The following is a 24539-nucleotide window of genomic DNA, read 5'->3' on the forward strand; positions in this document are numbered from 1 at the left end:
CTCTAATAGTCTTTCTTGACAACTCTGGAGATGATTCAGAGCTTTTATTTGGGCATTCGGCGAAGAGATAAAGAAAGCGAGAGGAGAGAGAGAGAGGGACATTGTGAAACTACATTTCCCATGCTCGCCTTTGCGGCGCTTGCTTTGTTTTGATTACGTAGATGCGCACCGACGTGGTGTCTTTGCGTTACCTCAGAGACAGCCTGTCAATGGAGTCAAACGGTCACGCCAAACGAGGCCGTGGCAGATGTAAAGAAGAATTTTGCCCGAAATAGCCTATCGAACGCATATAAGTGTTACGTAGACTGCGGCGGCGGAGGAGGAATATATTTTTGATTAAAAAAAATACCGGTTCGTTTGCGGGTGTTGCGCCGCATCTCGACGAAGGCCTATGTAGCTTGTTAGCATTAGTTCAACAGCTAACTTGCTAGCAGGTGTTTTTTGTTTTTTTGTGGGGGGTTTTCTACGTCGACTTTAGCTGCAACAAATTAACGAGTACTAAATTTCGAATGTTTTACCTGTAACGCAATTAATTTCCGCCAAGAAGACAGCATCTGAACCTTTTTGGCCTCTACGACAATGGCGGAACAGAACGCAGTTGGCATGCAGCAGAATTTGGACAGGTGAGTTCAAGTTTGGGGCTAGCATGCTAATGGCAGCCACATAGCTAAACTTCAAAACAAAACAGTCGTCAAGAAAAATTGTGGGATGGTATTGTCAGAATACCGTCCCCCAATTTAGGCTTTAAGTGAGACACTATCATTTTTTAACAGGACACGAACTTTCAACTCAGCTCTGGATATCATTAAGTTTGCCTGGCCAGGGTATTTTTAATTTACAAAGGAAGTCCTGGACTCCTAGCTCTGCCAATGAATTGGTGGATATTGTGTTAAGTAATCACTCTAACTTTCTATGGCCAGTTCTTTTGTGTTCTCAAACTGGATACAATTCATAAGGCCATGGAGAAATGTCCAAATATTTGGCTTATTAACTATTGACCCTTAGGCAGGACCCCGCGTCCAGTAAAATACCTGAAAATGTCACGTTCATAGTTCAGAACAAACCTGCTTATCTGTGTTACATCAGACACTGAATGTAATTTCTGTGGCAGCTGAAACGTTGATTAATTTCGAGGAGAATCTTTTCTTTAGTAAGATGTCTGAACAAAGTTTGTTTTTACGTACTTGTACAAAAGCGAAAATCACATACAGGGTGCTCTAAAATGTTTGCGGTCAAGTAGAACAAAAGGAGAACACGTGAATGTAACTGAGGAGCAAGATCAGAACTCCACAAGTTCATATACTATATACACTCATATAAAAGAAAAGAATACAAAACACTTACATCATGGGGAATCATTTTATGTTGTACAATCAGCGTCAACAGACGCAAACGTAATTGGAAGCAGATATAAATGGTAAACGGTAAATGGCCTGTATTTATATAGCGCTTTACTAGTCCCTAAGGACCCCAAAGCGCTTTACATATCCAGTCATCCACCCATTCACACACACATTCACACACTGGTGATGGTAAGCTACATTGTAGCCACAGCCACCCTGGGGGCACTGATGAGAAGCTGTTTCTGTAGCCAGCAGCAAAGCAAGTCTGCTTAAACATATTTTCATCAATGCTTTATCGCCATGTCATAGCTGGGATATTTCACAACAGAAAGAAGAAGTTCAACCATGGATTCTGTCAGGCAGCATTCTGGTCAAAAAGGGTCTCCTTTCACTTTCATCATGACAGAGTCGAAGTTTATCAACAGGCCGAACTTCAGTGGCATTATGGAGTGTAAAGCCACAGAATAGAAAGCTTTTAGTTCACTTGAAGCTGTATGAGGTCTACACTTTATCAAAGGTACTTTTATTCTCTAGTATAGACACAGCTTCCCTATAGTTTGCCTTCAGATCCTCACCTTGAAGGCATTTTCAATATTTGTGATCTGCCAAACTCCTGCAACGACAAGTTAATTCCTTTTCAGGAAAGAATTAATCAGCTTGTGTTCAACTTTGTTTTGTTTTTTTTTATCTTACTTTCAGCATTTCGAATTGCTTTTAGTCATTGCTTATAAAGGATTAAGAGAAAAGATAACTTTACGTGGCAAAGTGTAATTCATGATGCAATTCTTAAAACAGAAGTTAAACAATTTCCCTGTCAAAGCAGCTATACTTTTGCTTTGCAAATACCTACCATATTGTAGTTTAAGTAATGAGGTTAAAGCTTAACTCGCCTAACAGGTTTATATACTGTAAGACTACCTTCACACTGCAGGTCTTAATGCTCAGTTCCGATTTTTTGATCAAATCCGATTTTTTTATTTATTTTTTTTGTCTGCTTGTTCACACTACAAATAAAATGTAACAGCAAACACGCTCTAGTGTGAACCCTCAAAGCAGCCCGCATGCGCAAAAGAAGACGTCACACTCTGTTTAGACCCAGAGCAAACAGTATTGACTGATGGCCCTTAATATAAAGACTTGTTTCGGACTTTACGTTTCCCAATTTTGCTTTAAGTTATAAAGTTATTTTGGTATTTACATATGGCCTAATAATTATCGTTATTGCTGTTTTAGAGCGGAGTAGTGCTTCAAAGGATAGTTGCAGATTTCTGTCAGAATCTGCAGATTATACAGTACAAATAAAATGTTCACGTTTCTCCAACATTGTCTTCCCAACAGTTTCACTGACATCTACACTGGATGGCCAGGAAGTGTTCACGATGTCTTCTTGGGCGCTGATAATTGGCGTCTGTCTTGTGTCAGTGACGTAAAAGACGGATTTCATGCTACATGACCATTCAAACAGCAGTCGCTTTCTAAAACACCAGCTATGTATCGGATTCAGTACCACATACAAAAGTGACCCAGGTCGGATTTGAAAATATCGGATTTGTGCTGATGATCGGATATGGATCGCATAGGGTCAAAAAAGTCGGATTTGATGCGTTTTCACCTGCAGTGTGAACGTAGCCTAAGAGACATTTAATGAGACACAAAAGAAGTATAAATTTTGCATGTGTTTGGAGCATTGTGTTGGTGGCCGTGGGTTGATGTGATGTCGTGTAGGTTTGGCTCCTGCTGCCAGATAAACTTTCTCATTTGCAGTGATTTCTTACATCACCAAGTTTTTAGTTAAAAACCCCTGCATATGTACAATAGGGAAAACTCTATTTTAGTTTACTGACTTGGTGGCCTTTATTCGTACTGTACTCAATTCAACAATTCTAGTAAAAATTTAATCAGCTGAACAAACCTGAGTGGGTAGTTGGCGTCTCGCGGCCATCAGTTAAATCACCTTTTCAGAGTTGGGATCTCATCTGCCCAGAAAGATCGGTCAACAACAGCACTTGCTTTGTGATATGTTTTGAAATACATATCATATAATCCAAGTCAGAGATTTGTAGGAGTGTTTTGTTAGGGTTACAAAATGTCTGTGAAAAAGGCCAAGTCATGCAAGTTATCATCTTACCTCTGCTTATATTGGCAATACACAAAAGTAAAGGACACAGACAAATCCTTGAGTGCTATATATTGTTAGTTGTGATAAAATCTTATCGTTCAAGAAAGGAGGGAGTTATGTTTTTAAATTGGATGTTGGTGAATCTTAAATGTTTTTTATTACTAATCAGACTGCCTGTGTTTTTTTTTTTTGTTTTTTTTTCTTCAGTATGTAAAAACACAACAGGCGTTCATGGGTATGATTAACTTCTTTGTTTATGTCACAGTGACATGACACGCTTTCCAAGTCTTCTCATGCGGCATGTGTGACCTGAATCTTTGTTTGTTGGGGGTGAGGTGATGCGTGCCATTTCCTTTAAAATAGCGTATGCTGTCTGTAAAAGACTTGGCACACAAGTAACGCAGCAATATTGAGTCAATATTGAGTCAATATTGAACATTGGACTTTGAAATCATTTCCCAGGAACATAGTACAGTGGCAGAAAGAAAGGAAGGGCCCATGATCATTGTGAAACGTGCTTTAGCTGTGTGCTGCTGGTGCGTAGCAGAGGCAATAACCCGTGCAATGTTTGAGTAGCCAAAGGCAGGAAGATGTATGTCATGTCTGCTTACTCCTAGACAGTTGTGTACCCAGCCTCTATCACTGACAAACATGAGGCTCCAGAGGCTCTTATCTGGACCTGCCACAAACAGCCAGCTGCCTCTGCAATGCAGTGTTTCACAAATGGAAGTAGGAAGCACATTTTAATCCACATTTATTTATTTATACAGAACCTACATGTTTTATTCTTTTCTTGCTGACCCCATTGATCTCTGCGTGAATGGGTCGATAAATATGTGCTGTGCGTGCGCTAAGAACAACTGACCTTACAGTCATGATTTTGCAGTTTTAATATGGAACATTGTCAGCTTCTGCAGGCTCTTTTTCGACCTTTTCAAACGGTTGAGTGATGATTTGATTTTTTTTTTCCTTTTAATGGAAAACAACTGCAGAGACTTTGTTATTTTGTTTGCATGGAGTAGATTAATGACATGTTCCAAGAAACAAATCAGTGGCTGGTCAGCATGTCTTTCCTTGGTAACCCACAGTTTGCATAAATAAGCTGTATTAGCCAGCATTAATGCCAGTGGAAGCTCATGCCACATTTTAAGATAGCTGGTTTAGATAACAGGCAGAGTTATTTAAATCACAAACTAGAGCTGGGCGATATGAGATTTTTTTCATATCACGATATGTTTTTTTCATTTCAGGCGATAACGATATATATCACGGTATAAGCCAAATAACTATATTTGTAAGATTTAAATGTGCCGTTGCTCACAAGTAAAATGTGAAATAATCAGCAGCTTGTTTTGATTTAAATATTTATTTCCCATAATAAGTTCAACAGGGTAGATGTACTTAAGGAACATGAGACTTTTTCAGATAAATAAAGGCAAATATTGCAAACTACACAAAAGGCAGCCGCTAAAGCGTTTAAGTTTCAAAATAGAACAAACAAAACAGACTACCGGTACTAAATTGTCAGTTCCACTTAGAAACAAAATATTAATTCTAGAAATAAATATTAGTTTGTTTTACAGAAGAACAGACAGAATTGACTAACTTTTGTCAATATCAAATAAACTGAGAACTAAAAGGAAATTCTCAATCTCTCCTTGTTGTATATAGGGCTGCCACAAACGATTATTTTGATAGTCGACTAGTCACCGATTATTTTTGCGATTAGTCGACTAATCAGATCATCATCCATTGGACGTAAAACTACAGCTTATTGCACCAGCAGCATCTGGTCTTATATAACTATCATTAGCTTACAGCTTTAAGTGTTTGTGCTAACTAAAAATAAAGACAAGATGGTAGTTTATTAATTTTTAATGAAATTTGCAGATTGTTTCGGTGAAGTTTAATAAACTCCTTGCTTTCTAAAATATAACAGGACACCGGAGTATATTATCCAGCGTCTCAAACTTCTGATAATCAGCTGTCTGCTTGACAGTTTTAGCTGTGCAAAAACTATACCTTTAATCTCAGCCAAACCGATTTACTCAGGAACAAATAAAATACTAAAGAAAGCCAAACAATAACATTTTAAGTTATCTAAGTGACTTATATATATGTTTAACCTGACTAGCGAAAGACGGGGGTGGGTTTGAAAACGATTTGCCGGGAGTCCGGTGTTCTCACGGCTCTAGTTAGCCTAGCCACCGCCTAGCTAACGAGCTAGTGGGTAACAGACGTCTCCGAAAACGTCGGAGCGCTTTTGGAAATATGTGGTGTCTTGATAAACTGAGCAGATATTTGAGGTTTACACAGCTACATTCTCGCCTGAAAATATGTTAAACGTTTATTTTGTGACCCAGAAAGAATAATAAGAGTAAAGTTAAAACTAACTAGCTGCCGCCATTGTTGACAACTGCGCTGGGCTGCGCTATAAATTCTGGGACACAGCTTCTTCTTCGGGGTTTAACGGCAGCTGGCATCCTTGTACATGCAGTGCTGCCATCTTCTGTTTCAGTCCGTTATTACACTCTTAAATCCTACTACTCATTCCTGCGTCCTTTGTGATCTTACAAAGCTTCAAACGATGCGTCGACTATTAAATTAGTCGTCGACGATTTTAATAGTCGACATAATCGTGACTAGTCGACTAATCGTGGCAGCCCTAGTTGTATAGCTGAGCTTTTCAAACAGTTTTAACAGTTACTTTAGTCTGACAAAAGCCAAATGACGAATTAGCGCTTCCAGTCAGAGATTGAGCATGCACCGGTTTATTGTATTTCCAGACTTGCTTTCAGCACAATTTACAGTGAACGCTACTCTGTTTTTGTCAGACTTGAAATAGCCGAAATACCTTCACACTACAGAACTTCTATGGCTCTCCCGTTCGACAATCTCTCCAGCATTGGAACCATCATCTGTTTTCTCTTCGGTAACCTTCGGTCACGCTCGGCTGATTTTTCTCTAGTCGGCACACTCATTTCCTCCATTACCCGGGCGGCACGGCAGCTGGCTGCTTCCCAAAACAAATACACATGTGCGGCATGGCACTTGTGCTGTACGTAACAAGTTACGTGACGTGACACTGCGGCTGTGATTGGTTCGGCTTTGCACTACTTAATTTGGATTGGCTGTTTTTTTTTTTGTTTTTTTTTTTTAAAGAGGACAAGAGCAGCGAGGTCTATCGCAATAGTTTAATTTTTCTATCGAGAAAAATTTATTTCGCAATACATATCGTTATCGTTCTATCGCCCAGCTCTATCACAAACTAACGAGAATATCCTTGTAGCGGCAGCCTTCGGTCCTTCTTTGCCGCTTCTGCAGGACGTAAAGTTTCTGACTCGTGCTCTTGTTCAGTCGCTTGGATGCCTTCCGGTAGCAAAAAAAACGAGGCGAAGGAGAAAAGGGGCAAAACATTTATTTTCCAAACAAATCGAAAGGTACAAAACAAATGCCTCTGGTGGGCGCTCCGTTTATATTTCCTTTATGTTACAACCAAAAAATAACATTAAAACAGCGACGGTCAGAAAACTGTTGCTCCACGTCCTGCTTGCTTACCTAACCTTTTTTACCCACACCCCTCCGCATGCGGGCCAAATACACACCCCTTTACGACATCTACCAACACTTTACAACAACAACAGACTAATAAAGCAGGATTAATTTATGGAGCACAGCATATTATATTATAACATAAAATGATCAAGATTATAATGGAAACTTAAAGATCATGACAAATACTTAAATATGGCATGATGTAACTGAGTGAAATTATTGGCCTGGACTTGGCTCCAACAATCCTGTATATGTTGTTTGCCCCAAAGCAATGCTTTCTCAGTGCTGTTTGAGCCTTCATAGCTTTTTATGTACCATCAAAAATTACATTTAAACATTGAATCTGTGGCACGTCACTGCAAAAGGTTTTTATTAATAAAGTGGAGTAATTCACCACTTGGCTTTTTTTTTTTTTTTTGTGTGTGTTAACTTTAAGCCACTCAAAGGCTATTTAAAGCATGAAGTCCTTTTGCTTTGTCGTACACCACAGATCACAGTGCTTTGTGGCGATACTAAAAGCACATGCATTTTTTTCTTAGGTAGTGCCCTCATGTTGTAATAGTTTCTTTGTTTGATATTTCATTGAAGTGAACTTTGCTTAAATTTGAGATTCTGCTGTGTTTCAGGTCAGACTCTTACACACTGGACATTAATATAAATAAGCCCCAGACTAATAAAATATCTGTAATGATTGAAATGTTTTTCCAGAGACTGTCATTGAAGTGTTGATTGGTATTGGTATTTTTAGAAGCTGAAGTTGCTACATTCAGTTGCACAATATTGAAAGGAGGACACTGTGTTATGTTATCAGACTTGTTTATTAAAGACCCATCACTCTAAAACCATGGAGACTTTTAGAGTCATTATTCCAGCTAATGACTTGTTTAACCCTCTGGCGTCCAGGGTTTAATTGGCTGTTTTTCACTACTTTTGATAGTACATTTATATTTCACCTTTAAAAGTATTTACGCGGCCTTGTTTGATATTATTCTTTTCAGCACAACCTTACATGTGTGAAGTTACCCTTATGTTTTTTTCGTTTTGGTATACTGCATTAACACAGTTGGTCTAAAATCGCAAAGAACTCAACCACAAACATGTTTAACATATCGTTTTCATAACTTGGAATGCAAATATAAATTTAAAAGATAGATTTAAGAGCACATGAAAGGCCTAAAACCTGAAGACCTGACAACACACCTCGTGTTTTTTCTCCTGGAAACAGCGTTTACATTGCGATCTGCCTTTGGTGGCTTTTTGGCTGGAAAGTAGTGCCCTCATTGTTTTGACACTCAAACAACCGCAATACACTGAATACACAAGACAACAAAACACACAAGCAATATTCCAAACACACCAAACGTCACAAATCTCTCTCGTCTTAAAAATCGCTATCCAAATCCCTCACTCTCTCACTCGCTCTCTCACTGCCATCACTCTTCCTAAACAACCAAATGTCACGTGTCACCTTATTATTTTTTTGATTGGTTGACATTGTAAATTTTTCCACAAATGGAAAAGAGGCGTCATGTGTGTTTTTGTTTTGTTTTTCTCGCAAGAACTCGCTGTCCTTACAAAATGCCGTATTTACCGTTGCGATAGTATTCAGAAAAAAGCATTTTATACATACAGAATTTAAAAACTAGCATGTAGTTTGAAGTCTGCACTTTCAACACAAGTTGAAATGGAGACTTGGCGTGCATCTTGTTGCTATGGAATTTTAAATTGGGTATGTGATTTGGACATACTGGCTCGTCTATTGACCCCAGAGGGTTAACTTGATACTGACACACAAAGTTTAATGCAATACTAACACTTTGAGCTGTTATTTGACCAGCTTGGACAAGACAACATTGTGATTTCCCACAGCCACATGATCATTGCTGAGTTAAAGGAGCCTTTGTGGGGTGGCTTATGCTCTTCTTGAGGACAGGAGCCTGGCTTGTGAGACGATGAGAAAGTCACACTTAATACTAATATTAAGAGTGGCCTTAATATCTCAGTGTCAATCACATCATGGCCATGTCTGTGTCATCTTGGAGCTTTCTTCTATTATCAGAATAAAATCCACAGCTGAGGTGAAACGCGTGACAGTGTCCACAGTGCCTCTGTGCTGCACATTCTTTTGATCCCGCGAGCTTGAAGGGTTTTCAAAATAACTGCCGAAATAAAAATGATAATATGCATTGCTGCTTGCCTGCCCTTGAAGTTTCAAAGCAGTCTCTGTGCATTAGGTGGATTAAAGCTTTATTGTAAAAACAGCAGAGACCCACATGAGTTTGCCTGTTTAACATGTAAATAACTTGGTGATACAGGAGGTCACCTTCCTTCAGTGGATTTCAGGCACGTCGCCATCATCGAGTCTCTATGTTCTTGAAAGTCCTTCAGCAACTTTATTAGCAATAATTCAGCATGTCAATCTGCAGATTTTACATCATCGTTTCAACATTTAAAATTGATCTTTTCATTGCATATCGGGTTAACATATTTAGAAAATTGTTGCATTCTGATATACAAGCCTGTTTTGTTTTTTTTTGTTTTTTTGTTTTGTTTTTTTTAATATATCAGACTGCACAGGATTTCTCAGTATGCAGTCGTCATTTTGGCTTATCTGGCTGACTGTTCTGTTAAACAGGGCTGAGGCGACGGCAAGCCAGAGATTAAGGTTTCGCACAGAAGATAGTGTTTCACTGCTGTTGTAATAGGTTCTGTCATGCTCTGGGGCTGGGTTACAGGAACAAGAGCCAGTGAATCTAAGGTAGAGATGGGTTTTGTTCTCCGCTGTCGTGTTTCTGTGGAGACGTCTGTCCACCGTTCTACTCGGCGTCTCATCATCGTTTTTTTTTTTTTTTTTTTTTTTAAACTGCAGCCTCATTTTCAGTCTGCAGTGTCTTTGAAGATCCCGTGGTGTCGCACATAAATTCCTATGATGCATTTTTTATATTTGTTTTTTTCAGTTTTGCATTGCAGATCAATGCGAGAACCCTATTTGAATTAAATTGAGTAGTGTGATGCCAGTACACATACATAGGGAGGGGTCAGCTATAGGGTGAACCGCAGTAAAGACTGTAGATATGATCTTGAATGGGGGGTGATGTTTCCATCACACCACACATTCTCACTGACATGTCATCTGATCACCTCGACCTGGACTGTCCTCTCCTGCGTTGTCATATTTTATTCAACACCAGGGGGGTATTAACAAATAATTCATTGGAGGTAGCTACCTGAGCAAATAATTCAAATAGTACTTCTGCATGCCATGAAGGGATTCAACAAATGGAGCTGAGGTGGGGGGGGTGTTTCTAAAATTCCTGGTGTAAGAAACATTTTTTACTTCCTTGTGAGAGTAAACAGGTTTTCCCTGTTCCTGTTATACCTGTGGTTTAAAAACAGGAAATGGAAGAGTAAACTGCAGCTACAGCTTATCAGGTCAGACACAGGCACCTTCTTTTGCAGTGTGCTTTGGTTAGGTGTCTTACTGTTGGGTTGACCTTTGGAAAGTAATCTGCTAGAATTCTGAGCACAAATAATTCATAATGTGAATGATACCAAAATTAGATCATCACAAACTATGGGTGGGAAGGGGGCGTTCTTAATCAGTGTTTTGTATGCCAGAGATTTATGGAAGGTGTGTGTAGACTAATCATTTTTTCATTCATCCAGCGAAATGCCAGCTGTTCAAGGTTCAGAGTAATTATGAAAATGAGATCATAAATCTCACACACAAATGGGTCACAGGCAGCAGTCAGCTACCAAACCAGTGGATCGCCTGGCAACAGGCTAGTTTAAAAAAAACCTAAACATTTTCCAGTTTTTAAAACCACATTTTAAGTGGTTTTCATTCATTTCTGCAAACTGCCAAATAGAAGTCTTTGTCTATCTGTTAGCTCTGCGACAGACTGGCAACCTGTCCTGGATGTACCCTGCCTCTCGCCCTAAGACAGCTGGAATAGACTCAGGCCTCCTGCGACCCTGAAAAGGATAAGCGGAAGTGGATGGATGGATGATTAGAAAACCATAATCGGTATATTTTGATGATATGATATGTACCCCAGACAGTATCACAGTATTACACAGAGGAATAATTTGGAAGGACCCCCCCTCTCTCCGATAAACAAATCCACGAGAGCTGATTATTTTGGGATATCTAAAGTAATTGCACTCTGCTTTTAGGTTCTTTTCAGGCGGACAGCGCAGATCGGTGGCATCAGCCTTGTTTCTTGCTGACATTTCTCCTCCGGATGTGCATGTGTGGCGCAAGTTGTTTGACAGGTTGTCAATGAGGAAAGGAGATGCGCACAGCAAGATACTGTTCATAGGCAAATGTTCATGGTATGATAGCCATCAAGTTTCATATCATGTTAATACTTGAAAACCAGTATACTGTTGCAACCGGAGAACCAGTAGAACTCCCTTGAGCTTGGCGGAGTCGAGACTCTAGACATGCTGTTGATTTACTTACATCAATTATTCAGATCTAACCTGTGAAGGTTTTCATGAGTTGATGGCAGCTGAAGTAAGGTTCTGCGGATTCTCAAACTGAGCTATATGCAGTGAGACACCCTGGTGGTGACCCATCCAGCCAGTCGCACGTTGCTGATTAATTATGGAAATGCAATATGTCACACTAGGTGATGTGCTTTGTTAAGGTCAGGGAAGTTCGATATCAAATTGTCTTGCACATGTTGCGTTGCTTTGCAGTGGAGGAGGGTAAGGTTGTAAAAGACCGGCAGAACCTTCCTAAGAGGTAAAGAGAAGGTTTACTCCCATCTCTGTATGTAAGGGAACAGAGAAGGAAGATGTCACGGTATAAAATGTGGTTTGGCTTGAATTACGTTGTCATAGTTTTCATCAATTACTTTTTTTTTCTCACAACAACAACAAGACAAGCTTGGGGAGGAAGAGAAGAGTGGAGATATACCCACATTTCACATTTGAAGTCAAGGAAAATAAGATGCTTTGTAAACTGTGTGGATTCACTCTCACCAGTAAAAACACAACAAGCTTTCACACTTTATATTTTAGTCAACTGAATCACTTTAGATTTAGGATAATAATACTATAGTTTGAGTAAAACTAAAAAGAATTCAAATAAAATCAGCTGTCAAAATGAACACTGACCTGTTGATTCAGTGTATGAGTAGCATTGTGAATAATACTGGCGTCAAAGTCAGAAATGTGTAGCTATGGCTAGGATCAACGGAAGTAGAGAATCGGTATATGTGGAGCATAGGTTGCTTCTTTTACCAATGCTTGTTAGAAAAGGGAGCTGACACTGATGTGATCTGAAATGCAATCCTTTGGAAATTGTCTTGTATTCTAATGGCAGGGTGAAGGGCCTGTTTGTTTGAGCTGCTGTGTGTCCATTGAACACTTCTTGTCAGATATGCTTGATTCAGTCAGCATTGCAGCTTGTTTGCCTATAGGGTTTATGTATTGATCGGCTGATTTCTGATTACTGGTAAAGAGCTAGCAGGAGTCCTTCATCAAAGCACTTTGTAGCTGCTCCATCATCTGCCGTTTGTTTTACACAGAGAAAAATCTGCACCAAGTCTCCAGAAGCTGTATTAAAATATGCAGATGAACTGATAACTTGGTCTGATAGCATGTTTAAATGATACAGCTTAATGAAGGCTGACAGCAGCCATCCTATTTTACATGAGATACCTGCAGCAAACAGGGGTGAGTCTAAAGGGGGGCACAGGGTGTACTAGACTATATTAATTTCAAGACTTTTGTAACATTTTTCAGATTAAAAATGAAATATTATAAAACATTATATTCATTAAATTGCATTAATATTTAAAAATATAAAAACACCAACGTTTTTTTCACAAGCCAAAAAACCCCCAAACCATTAGCCATTAAACTCTGAGCCACTGACCTGAGGGTTGTTAGATTGGACACTGAATTATTAGATTATAAGATTACTCGATTACTAAAATAATCAATATTTGCAGCTCTATTTACAACCATGTCTTTCTTTTACCCTTCAGCTGTACAAGGCTGATGGGGCGCAGAGAATGAGGTGATGTAGGAGATTCGAATTGATACCATAGGTGTATCTACTAAAAATCTCACACGAGTTCAAACCTCAGTGACCTTCACCTCAAGGTCAGAGTAAGTTTTCTGAAAATCTTGTGAATGCGATAACTTGAGAACAAGGTGACGTACGATTTTGAAATTAATGGCATAAGTGTGTCTACTAGGAGACTGAGGGGTACAGCTGGTGGCTGCTAGTATTTTTATTTATTTTTTGCAGCCATGTTTGTTTCAGTGTCTCATCCTGAATTTGGGCATGTGTGTTTGTTTTAGGAGCTGCTGGGTGTGCTTTGCCACGGACGAAGATGACCGCACGGCAGAGTGGGTTCGCCCGTGTCGCTGCCGCGGCTCCACCAAGTGGGTTCACCAGACCTGCCTGCAACGCTGGGTGGACGAGAAACAGCGAGGCAACAGCACAGCACGCGTAGCCTGCCCACAGTGCAATGCAGAATACCTCATTGTCTTTCCCAAACTGGGTGGGTTGCATTTCTCTGAAAATAAAACCTTGTGGAAGCGTGATGAGATGGCCTCGAAATGTCACTAGCTTTTGTTGTCTTGTTGGGCTGAGAGGATTCTGTGCTTGAGGAAATTAAGAGGATAATTATTCCTTCAGCTATGTTTTTCAAGGTCTACTGCAAAACTTTGAGTGATTGCAGTACTCCAGTCTTTGAAGCTATGTGTGATTTATGTCTGTGGCATAGATTTTCAAAATGAGGATCAGGTATATTCAGGATCATTTAAAATTGAAAGGCTTTAGATCCTATAGAGTAGTGTGTGATGTACAGCATGGTTAAAATATAAGGATCGTTAACTTATAGCCCCACGCCATGCTGAGAAGCTGAGATAAATTTCTTGTTCACAAATCTAAATTTAATATAGTGTATTGCTGAGCTCTCATACAGCCTTTCTGGCAGTTGTCAACATCAAAGCAGAATTACAGAGAAAATTTCCATGTAAATAAACTCCTGTTTGAGTCACTGCCTGCAACTGTATCCAAACTTTGGGAACTGTTGAGTTTGTCTTGCCTCAGTTTATTTACTCGAGATCCAGCATAAGTTCTGTGGCGATCTGGGTAAATGTTTCATTTCATTGTGACAACGAACAGGGGCGTGCTCGCTGACTGACCAGCAGCGGCTGCCTCAATTAGCTCGACACGTCAGAGTGGCGAGGGCTTCGATTGTTCTCAAAAGCTATGACTCAACCAGTGAAGATACAGCACGCAGAGCTGTGCTTATTTGGACACAAGCTGCTCACAGCTCACTTTCTCAGATCTCTTCATAACTTTCTAAGACAGTGAATGACTCTCACAGAACACACTGCAGTTGCATCACAGGAAAGTTGGTTTTATCTGTTAGATGTTTTGCTGCTGGATGTGAAGACTTGGGCATATTTGAAGTTGTATACTTGTCACTTGGTTACCCATCAGCCCCTGGCCCATTGCCATTTCATAGAGAGTGAGACGTTGAAATTTGAGACAGAAGCAAACATAGTGTTAGCCTGCAACAGGTTGGGCCCAACTGGTAAACAGGTTCATGTATATTTATAGTGACCAATGCTGTGCTGTCACTCACTTTGGTGCTTTAAGCTGAGCTTCTGTGCATGCTTCTCCAACCTCAAGTGTTTGTCTGACCTCTATCTACGAGCTCATTATTGGAATGTGGTTGCTGGGTATATGTGAATGTGTCTACAGCCCTTTTGTATTTGTATTGACTCAATTCCTAGAAGCACAGTTAATCAGTACTTGGAAGTAAAAAAAACCCCAAAAACATTCAGTAGCGCAAAGTTTTGTGGACCAAGTTTTATTTATTCACAAATTTGAAACATTTCTGCAGACAACAAAAGCATGCAGCCAATATGGGGCAATTTCTACCAAGGTTGGTTGTGAAATTGGTAGAAATTGTGACAAAATAATCAGTGGATAACAAACTAGTTTGATCCCCTTCCCTCAGGAATATTTATTTTTGTAAAATATGTGAACGGGGAAAGAATGGCCAAGAATGGCATCTTTGCAAAACCATTGTTAAACCAGTTAAATTCTCAATCCTTTTTGCAGCTTCTTGGCCACTGCTGTTGAGGTTCAGTTGGAAATTGTTCATTTTCCTGTTACTAGATTTATGGGGAGCCACATTAGACAGAGGAGGAAATCGCTACAGGTTTGAGACCCCTGCCCCAAAGCATAAAAAGAATACAGATAGAAATGGATATCATAGTTTAGCTTTCACTGGGGCTCTGACGTGGTAACGTCTTGTCCATGTGTAGCAGCTGAGTTAAAGTGAAACAAAATATCCATACAGTAAGTTATAAAGTCAACTTCTCATAGTGTTTCAGTTCTCTTTAAACAATCTTTAGGATTGTTGGCTGTAACAGGCCCTGCTCGTTCTGTTTGTGAAATCAGAATTGTCCTAATGGATCTGTTTGATCTGAATTTGCTGTTTATTGAAATTTTGTATATATAAGTATGTTTGTTATCTAATGTTAGTGTCTCACATGTTCTGGCTTTGAGGCACTTTATGAATTGAGCCTCTGTTGTACAGTGCGCCAGTGGAATTTACACTTTAGACTGACTGCATCAGTGTTTCTCACACTGCCGTATTATTATGATGGCTTTGCGGCTTGTTATTTTTGGACAGCTCTTTATAAAAAAGTCAGTCATAGAAGTGACTTGTGGCTAAATGTTTACCCTCAGTCTCCTGATGCCCACTCCACAGTTTGTTTTTTAGTCATGTGTTCAAATACTGAAGTGGTTTAGAGCATGGTGATGGATAGGCCAGCGGTTTATTTTGAAAGAGCTTCCTCGTTTCTGATCTGCTGGGTGACGTTGCCCTCGGAGAATGACACAGAAACAGCGTGCCACCATCACTCTTCATTTGCTGAGGTTGGTGTTGCCTTTGATGTAACTTTCTTTGGTTTCCCTTCAGTTTAGATGACAGACTGTGAGGATGTGTGGTGGAGTTTTAGCCTCAGGATGTTTTGGGAAGATTTCTGCAGACGAAGTAGCCTAAACTTTGTTTTGCCACTTATTCCAATTTCTGGTTGAGAGTTGGAAGTGAATTAATAGGCTGCAGTTAGCACACTGTCCACCACAGTGTGTGTGTGTGTGTGTGTGTGTGTGTGTCATAAGACGTTTTTTTTCCTGCAATGTACTATAGCAGCAGGCAAATGTGTTTTTAGGGGTTTTGTTTTTTCACTTTTGCATTTTTTTTAAATGCTGAAAGTGTTTGAATAGGAAATGGATAGTAGAGTAGTGGTTGGTTATGTGCACAGTGTTTGTTGAGTTTACCTCACCCCCACCCACCCACCGACCCCCAAATCCCTTTAGTGAGGGTCAGACGGAGGTGGTGTGCGGGGATGTTGGATGTGTCTGGATGAGAGGGGTGGGAGTGAAATTGGGTCACGGAAAGAGCAAACAGAGCAGCTCATCAAAGGCCCACAGCGACAGAGGAGATGAGCAGAGCTGCTGATGGATTCATGAAATCACAGCGTTTCTAGGTGATGAGGAGAGGATGTACCTCCGTGTTGTCCTTTCCAGCAGGGCAGCACATGCAAACATTAAGTGGCGATTCACGGATTTGCATTCGTGGCACCGCGTGACGTCAGACTTGGGTCAGACTGAATTTGCAAAGCATTTGGATTTGTTACGCAGGGTTTTTACTGACACGACTGCTTTGTCAGGGTTTGAATTTCCATGAGATTTTTCTTTGTTCTGACTGAGGACTTGAGATGCTGGCTGCAGGATACGCTGGGCATTAGTCCACTTCAAAGCAAGGCGGAGGAGTACAGCGCTTTTGGTTTTGCTGCATCATTGCTGCAGTGTTCCTCTCACATAATTTTTATTCTAGCCTCGTTCTCTTTATTATACAACGCCATATCTAGTACAGAGACCCAGTATCTTTGGTCACCTAATGCACAAAAACTGTTAAAGCTTAGATGCACTCCTTTTTTGCGGTGTTTGCTCTGGTTTTAATGAACCCAATGAATACTATCAGTTTTCCAGCCCAGCAATAACAGCATTCAGTCTGGGCGGATGGAGTTAAATCTGTGGACGGGTAGAGATGGGGAGCACTGACCGGTCACTGAGGCCAGCTCATTTCTAGAGGCTGGATAGGGTTTGGTCACAGTATTGCTCTCTGCGCGGGGACCCCTGCCTGCTCTTGGAGCAAATGAGTGGGTGGATTCTGAGATACACATCATTTTTTTCTCTTAACTCAGGTCTTGATTGTTTTTCACTTGCTTACAGCCCCGGAGGGGGGGGGGGGCAGAGTCATTTTTCAGCCTTCAAAGAGCAGGGCAGCTATATGCTGTTCTGGCTGCACTCCCACCAGCAGCTGCTGCAGAGCCAAAGCTAGCCCATCATGCTAATTTGGCTCGCTATATAACTCCTGAGGACGGCGTGTCCTTGCTGCTCCTTTTCTGACACTCAGCCCAGAGAGTAAACAAGTGAGCTGGAACAGCGTGCCAATGTGCGTGCCCACTACCGAGGTATTGCAGTTGCACGGGGCCCCCTCCTAACTTTCCTCTCCCTCCCTCCTTTTTTTAATAATCTTAATTATGGAATCTGCTACCAGCAGCCATTAAGGGCAGTCTAGTCCCCTTTGCCCGGGATGGCGTAATGCTTAGGCACGGAGAAAGCGGAAGAGATCCCAGTGCTGTCATCAAAATATGGCATATTAATGCTCTCGAGCATTGTGAGGTCAGTCCCAAAGGCAAACACGGGTGCAGTAACAGGAGGCCTGAAAGCATCAAATGGCTGCTGGCAGATAAGAGACAGCTGCTGCATTAAAAACTGTCTCAGACTCAGATACTCTTTAGAAGTGATAAATGCACCTCGCTCACTTTGAGCTCTTTCCTCAACAAGTGGACTGCAGCGCTGCAGTAAAGACATTTAGCACAGACCAGCACAGTGAATGCACTCAGCTGTAGAAATACGTGCACTGCTAACAGTGGATGGATTGTATGCCGCGTGTGGCAGGTACTTACGGGCACCAGCCTCATAGTGGCCAGGCTGCACAAACAATTTAATGAAGCCAGTCCAGAAACTGTAAAACTCCTCACGGCACCCCTGGAGTTATTTCAGGAAGCCGAGTCCTTTTACTCTAAGCTCATGTTGTTAAGGTTGTAGTTAGAGATGTGTCACCACTTTCCCTTCCTTCAAAAATGTATCTGCTCAGGTGTTTGTTTGAAATCTGTCCTTGTGCCTGACTGGGCCCTGGCAGTAATCCTTTTCCCAGTAACGGCCTGTAACCCACCGCCCCAGCTGTCCTTAACTCTAAGTGATGGCAGCTTTCTGTGCTATAAGGCAGAGGTGTGGACTCGAGTCATTAATTTTATGACTTTAGACTTGACTTGAAAAAATGTTCTAAGACTTGTGACTTGACTTGGACTTTTACACCAATGACTTGGGACTTGAATTGGACTTGAACCGGTTTACTTGAAAAGACTTGATATTTTACCCCAAATATAAAATTTAACATGCATATTATATAGAGATTGAAAATGTGACGTCATTCACGGGTAGAACCGCAAAGGATTCTGGGAACTCGTGGCAAGCGGTACTAGCGCACGCAGGCTTTCAATTGAAATCAGTCACACAGCGATAAAAAGTAACACAAAAATGTCAAGAAGCTGTTGTATTATTAACTGCAATAGCCGGTCGCATGACAGCCACGGGAAGCCGACGGGTAAAGAGATCGGTTGTTATCGGATTACGTCGTTGAAGAGAAATTGTTCGAGCCATGTTTCCGAAGTAACAAAGACGCGACGGATGGTCTGGATTGCAGCCATTCAAAGATCAAATATAACGTCCCAGAACACTCCAGCTCACAGGTTAGTCTGCTCCAAGCATTTACACAAAGGTCAGTCTGCTGTTGTAGTTAATGCGTCATTTTCATAACATAATTAGTGATATAGGTTACAAGCAAGTCTGGCGCTGAACAGAAATTGTCGCGCTATGCTCCTTTATTTATTGTGCATAAATAGTGAATTGTCCTGACACAATATTGCGTTTCGCTTCTGTTATTATGGTACATTGACAAAAACATATACTTTTATTCACATGATAAAACAGGTTTTTTGTATCACTAATTGCCCAGTACGATTACAGCATACAATATTATTGTCACTGCTACATTTCTGTAACGCGTACCAGAAATTATTTCCACTACTAATTAATTACCGTTGAGCTCAAAGGTCCTATTAATAAACGGTTAACGAATGTGTATTTATGACGACGATTTGTGAGACTGGTAAACTTATGATACGTACGATGGTCTTTCGTTCTACACGGTGCATTTCAAGGTCCTGCACCCATCCGGCGGTAAACTGTACCTGGGCTTGTTGCAGTGACCTGAAGTTACTAAACTTCATGAGTGTATGCACTCACTCCAAGAACCGTATAATTATAAATATGCATATAAATATGCTAAGATGAGATAGCTGACTTCATCTAACTAGCAAATGTTGTCCAGGCTACGTTGGTGATGCAGTTTTTTTCAATGTGTATGATATTTTTGTCATGCGATTTCAAAGCCGGTCCTGCAACCGCATCCAAGAATAACATGCAGCTTATCTCAGAACTGTCGGTGAAAATTATTCTTGGAGCTAGGTTTAATTGAGCTGCATTTTAAAGAGGTGCAATTTCACAATTTGTGTATATTTTCTAAGTTCACTATTTTGTCATGTGTTGAGAAAAACACAGATTAAAAATTACATGGTCTAATATTTACATTTAGCATAACTGCAACATTTTTTTTTCGTTGTTTTTTTTTTAAAGACTCGAAAGGACTTGAAATTCAAAGTTTCAGACTTGTGACTTGACTCGGACTTTTACACCAGTGACTTGAGACTCGACTCTGACTTGCCTGACATTACTTGAGACTTGACTTGAGACTTGAGGATAAAGACTTGAGACTTACTTGAGACTTGCAAAACAATGACTTGGTCCCACCTCTGCTATAAGGTCAATCAGGCTCTTTTTACTTGCTGTGCAATATATTTATCAGTGAGCTGCTGACATGGCCTGAGGAAAGGTGTTCTTGAACAAAGTCCTGCTTTCATAATGAGCAGTGACTCAGCACTGTTTCTGAAACAACTTGACTGCTTCATTTCTAAACTAGAGAAGAGATGCAGTGGTATCTCTGTCTGAAGTAGGATTTCAGTCACCGTCTGCTGGAAATGAGAACCGTGCATGTGTAACACTGATATTATAGTAAGGTGTTTGAGAGTGTAGGTTTTTCAGAGCCTGGAAGCCCAAACTGCTGTGCTCTGTGGATCTAATTTTGCAGTTTACCAAGTGCCAAAGCAGCACGCACACAGAGGCCCAGCACTGTCTTGCGCTCAGTCCCTCTGGCAGCCTCCCCGCTCCCCTCCCACTGACTCCTGGGCTAGTTATTAATAGGATGTCGATGGCTCTGTCTGGGTGAGGAAATCAGGTTGCCTTCCTGTAAATATTTCATGATTTCCCTCGAGTGGGCCCAGAATGCAAGAGACGGGAATGCAGCAGAGATGTTTTTTAAGGTCCTGCTCCTGGTGTCAGACAGGGATGTCACTACTCCAAAGGCAAGTTTGAACTTCAGATTAATTTCTTATTACATGCTGGTCGAGAGGCATCCCAGTTCTTTTTAATCTCAGTGGGCCCTGCCCTTGAAGCTCCTCCTTAAGTGTCAATAAACCTGCAAAACAAGGCGTGCACCTTACACAGCCTGCTTTAAACTTAGGAAAAGTGTGAGGAAGAAAGTTTGCTTTTGATGTCACTGCACTGTCGTAATGTGCCTCCAAGCATAGCACACCCAGTAACCCTGTTTCTGTAGAGGAGAGAGAGATGCATCTAATTGGTTGGAAATGAGGATATTTTGACAACTTGAGCTGTCAGGGAAAATAATGAGGGACATTTTCCTGACCTTTGATGCACAAAATGATCATTACATTAGGAGGATTATCAGATCAGTGGATAATAATCCCTGAAGTTCAGATTCTCAGTCAGAAGTACGCAGTAATGGTTGAAGTAGCTCTCTAAAACTACGGATAACAGTTATATTTATGTTAGCCAACAGTTTTACGTGTTATAGGTAAATATATTTCTCTTAGTTGTGACTTAAGTCTGGTGATGCCTCCATCAGGTCCTGTGGTTTATGTGCTGGACCTGGCTGACCGCCTCATCTCCAAGGCTGGCCCCTTTGCTGCAGCTGGCATCATGGTGGGCTCCATCTACTGGACCGCTGTCACATATGGAGCAGTCACTGTCATGCAGGTAAAGATATACTAGATAAATCTAGTATATACTTGTGTGCAGCTGTTTGCCACTCTGACCATCTCCTGTGCCTCCTCCAGGTCGTCGGCCATAAGGAGGGCCTGGATGTTATGGAGCGGGCTGATCCTCTGTTCCTTCTCATCGGGCTGCCCACCATTCCTGTCATGCTGATCCTCGGCAAGATGATCCGCTGGGAAGACTACGTCCTGCGCCTGTGGAGGAAGTACTCTAACAAACTGCAGATCCTCAACAGCATCTTCCCCGGTCAGGACACACTCCTTACGTTTGATCCTGAGAATGTGTATCTGTGTTTATATTGTGTTTGTTACGTGTATGCTGCACTGTGTGAGTCTAACCTTACTCAGGTGTAACTGTCAGTATGAAACGATGATGCTCTAATGTCTGCTGCTGCTAAAGAACAGCCATCACTGCTGGACAGACAGGATGTCTTTTCAAGGACAATAATATAAAACCATGTAAGGAGCTGAGTCAGAAACTTGATTATCATAACCTGATGATAGCAGAAAAGTTTCAGACAAAAACAAATAATATGGAGAGTTACTAACACCTCAAACACCGTCTCCTCATCCATCACAGAAATCCTCACTGCAGCTGGTCGGTGTTCACTTCATCACAGCCACAAAACAGATAAATAAATCAATCCTCAGCCTCTGAAACTCAACTGTGTCAGCAGCTGCGCCCTCAGGTTTACGCAGGAATAAAACTAATACTTGTGTGTGTGCAGGGATCGGCTGTCCAGTTCCTCGGATCCCCGCAGAGGCCAGCCCCTTGGCAGACCATGTGTCAGCCACACGGATCCTGTGCGGCGCCCTGGTCTTCCCCACCATTGCCACCATCGTGGGGAAGCTCATGTTCAGCAGCGTCAACTCGAACCTGCAGAGGACCATCCTGGTGGGTCCAACCAGACTCGCCGTATGACTCACCTGACGGTAGCAATAGTTCTGCAGGGGATTCGATGAGCAGAGTACAAACAACTAGTATATCCACCCCCTTGTTTTAGCCCTACTATTGAGTAAACGACCTCCTCTAATTTGGCCTAATTGTGCATCGTATGAGCCATTTAGACATAAGAGAAACCTTAAATGGGAGGACAGAAAGGTAACCAGAGCGGCTCATGCGATCTGGGCTGCACTGATACTGCTGAACACTCTGTCCTCACCTAGCAAACCTGCAGGAAGGAGAGCAAACAGATGAGCTGCATCATCAGTCAAACCTTTATTTGTTCTCGGCGTGATCGATCACTGTGAGACAAAAAAGAAAAACACACCACTGTAAATAATTAACTTTTAAAGCGCAATTAATGAATATTCCCACAAGATGGTGCTTCGTTCCTTTTGTGTTGAGCCAGAGTGGCGACGACTGAAACTTCACATCAGTATTTATCACATGCTGTATTAGTCAAAGTGCCAGTGTGGACGCCTCTGTTTACTTTTCCGACACACTTGAGTTAGTAAGTTAGCCCATGTTTGTTTAGTTTTACACAATCACAACCACTGACAGCTTGGACACTCCTGCCTAATCTAAAGGCTCTCAGCTCGGCGGGTTTGGATGGTTAGTATTGAGGTCAGGATTCAAAAAATTGTTTCCACTTTTCTTCTTCTAAATAGATTTTTGTAGTTTAAATTCAGTCTTAGCTTTTAAATTTTCAACAGTAAATACTGTTTATTTAGAGTAAACGATCACTATAAGCATTCATTTTTATTGCTTTTTAGTCTGTTATTAACCGTGTACTCGAGAAATTGTGAAAGTGCCCCTAGCAGTCCAGCCATAAGATCACAACTAATATAAAACAAAGTGAAGGAAGATTTTCAGGCTTCCTGTGACGATTAATGAGTCATCACATTTGCTGATTGAATGGATTCATTTTTTGTTTGCACTCAGGCGCACATACTGGAAGAACAGCCCCGGCTTGAATATTATTTAGATACACTGTAATATTCATTCAGGTTGGCCGTTCAGACATCCACACACCTTTGTTCAGACAGACTGCCATAAATGAGCCAGTTTCCTGTTTGGGTTGGAAGGCTTCACTCTCCAGAAACCTCCACCTTTACTCTTGAATGATCCTTTTTAACCAAAATATCTGTAAGTGCTCTAGCATTCCTGGTCACAGCTGAGCAGGAAACAGACAGGAATCATCTGCATGTTTGTTTATGAGATGCAGTCGTGTGTGTGATAGTCGGTGTGAAATTAAAGTAAATCCTCCTAGAGTCCGCTGTGGGGGGAGAGCTTTGATGTGTTGAGCTGAATCTGTCTTTAAGTCCACTTTCAACACCATTTTGCTTTCCTCCACCTACAGGGAGGTATCGCCTTTGTGGCCATCAAGGGGGCGTTTAAGGTGTACTTCAAACAGCAGCAGTACCTGAGGCAAGCTCACCGCAAGATCCTCAACTTCCCCGAGCAGGAAGAGGCCTAAAGGAGGCCGTCAGAAGGGAGGACAGATGGATGGAGGAACTACACGCCTCCGCTTGAGGGGGTGGGTGGGATGAAAGCTCAGTGAGCAGGAAGTGCTGGTGAAACAGACTTTTGATCGTGTCATCCTCATTACCACCTCTTCCTCCTCCCCACACCTCGCCCCTCTCACCGCCCCGGTGTGACTCTTCGCTGACATTTTGTGACGCTGGCTTAAAGTGAAGATGGAGACGTGCGGACTGGAGCATGTTAGCAGTTGATGTGCAGTTACAGTCACACAGTCTCACACACACACACACACACCTACACACACACACACACACACACACACACACACACACACACACACACACACACACACACCTGTTTCCTGAGTACGACTGCAGGGTGGATGAGCTTCAGCAATCACGTTAACTATTGTAAACCTACTATATTTTAAACAATTAAAACGTGGGGCATGTGTAATTAGTTTTATAAAAATGCAAATTGTTTTATATTGTTTATTTCGCAGCACCCCATTGGCTGATGATAGTGGCTTATGTTCAAAGAAGACTAATGTTGAGCATAAGGAATGTACTCGTGAGCAAACAGTAAAATGATGTGAATCCTGACGCAGAACAGAAAACTAGCCTCGCCACGTCATTGTGCCACTGCAGCTGATTATCTAACGGCGAACACGCCGAGCGCAGATCAGAAGCTGATACACAGCTGTTTACTTTGTTCACGTGCTTCGTCCAGTATTCCTCATCTCTACTTTTCAAAACGCTGTCATGTGATGTGTCTTGAAGCCTTGTCACCC

At 41.4% G+C, this 24539-nt stretch overlaps 1 protein-coding gene across 1 annotated transcript; it reads left to right on the forward strand.

Moving 5' to 3' along the window:
* Positions 1 to 127: 127 nt before the first annotated feature.
* On the forward strand, positions 128 to 24047 carry marchf5 (membrane-associated ring finger (C3HC4) 5). The gene is made up of 6 exons (XM_026189232.1): positions 128 to 623; positions 13336 to 13538; positions 21177 to 21307; positions 21388 to 21571; positions 22053 to 22219; positions 23628 to 24047. Exons 1-6 carry the CDS (start codon positions 580 to 582, stop codon positions 23742 to 23744), a joined length of 846 nt encoding a protein of 281 aa, XP_026045017.1. The 5' UTR covers positions 128 to 579; the 3' UTR covers positions 23745 to 24047.
* The last annotated feature ends 492 nt before the right edge of the window (positions 24048 to 24539 follow it).

This window comes from Astatotilapia calliptera, chromosome 13 (assembly GCF_900246225.1).
Source record: "Astatotilapia calliptera chromosome 13, fAstCal1.2, whole genome shotgun sequence".
NCBI lineage: Eukaryota > Metazoa > Chordata > Actinopteri > Cichliformes > Cichlidae > Astatotilapia > Astatotilapia calliptera.

What these genes read in the sequence shown, in the direction of transcription:
- marchf5 (XM_026189232.1), top strand. Translation starts at nt 580, where the DNA reads ATGGCGGAACAGAACGCAGTTGGCATGCAGCAGAATTTGGACAG. An exon ending in GAGCAGTCACTGTCATGCAG is followed by an intron (nt 21,308 to 21,387) that starts GTAAAGATATAC and finishes TGCCTCCTCCAG; the next exon opens with GTCGTCGGCCATAAGGAGGG. An exon ending in ACCTGCAGAGGACCATCCTG is followed by an intron (nt 22,220 to 23,627) that starts GTGGGTCCAACC and finishes CTCCACCTACAG; the next exon opens with GGAGGTATCGCCTTTGTGGC.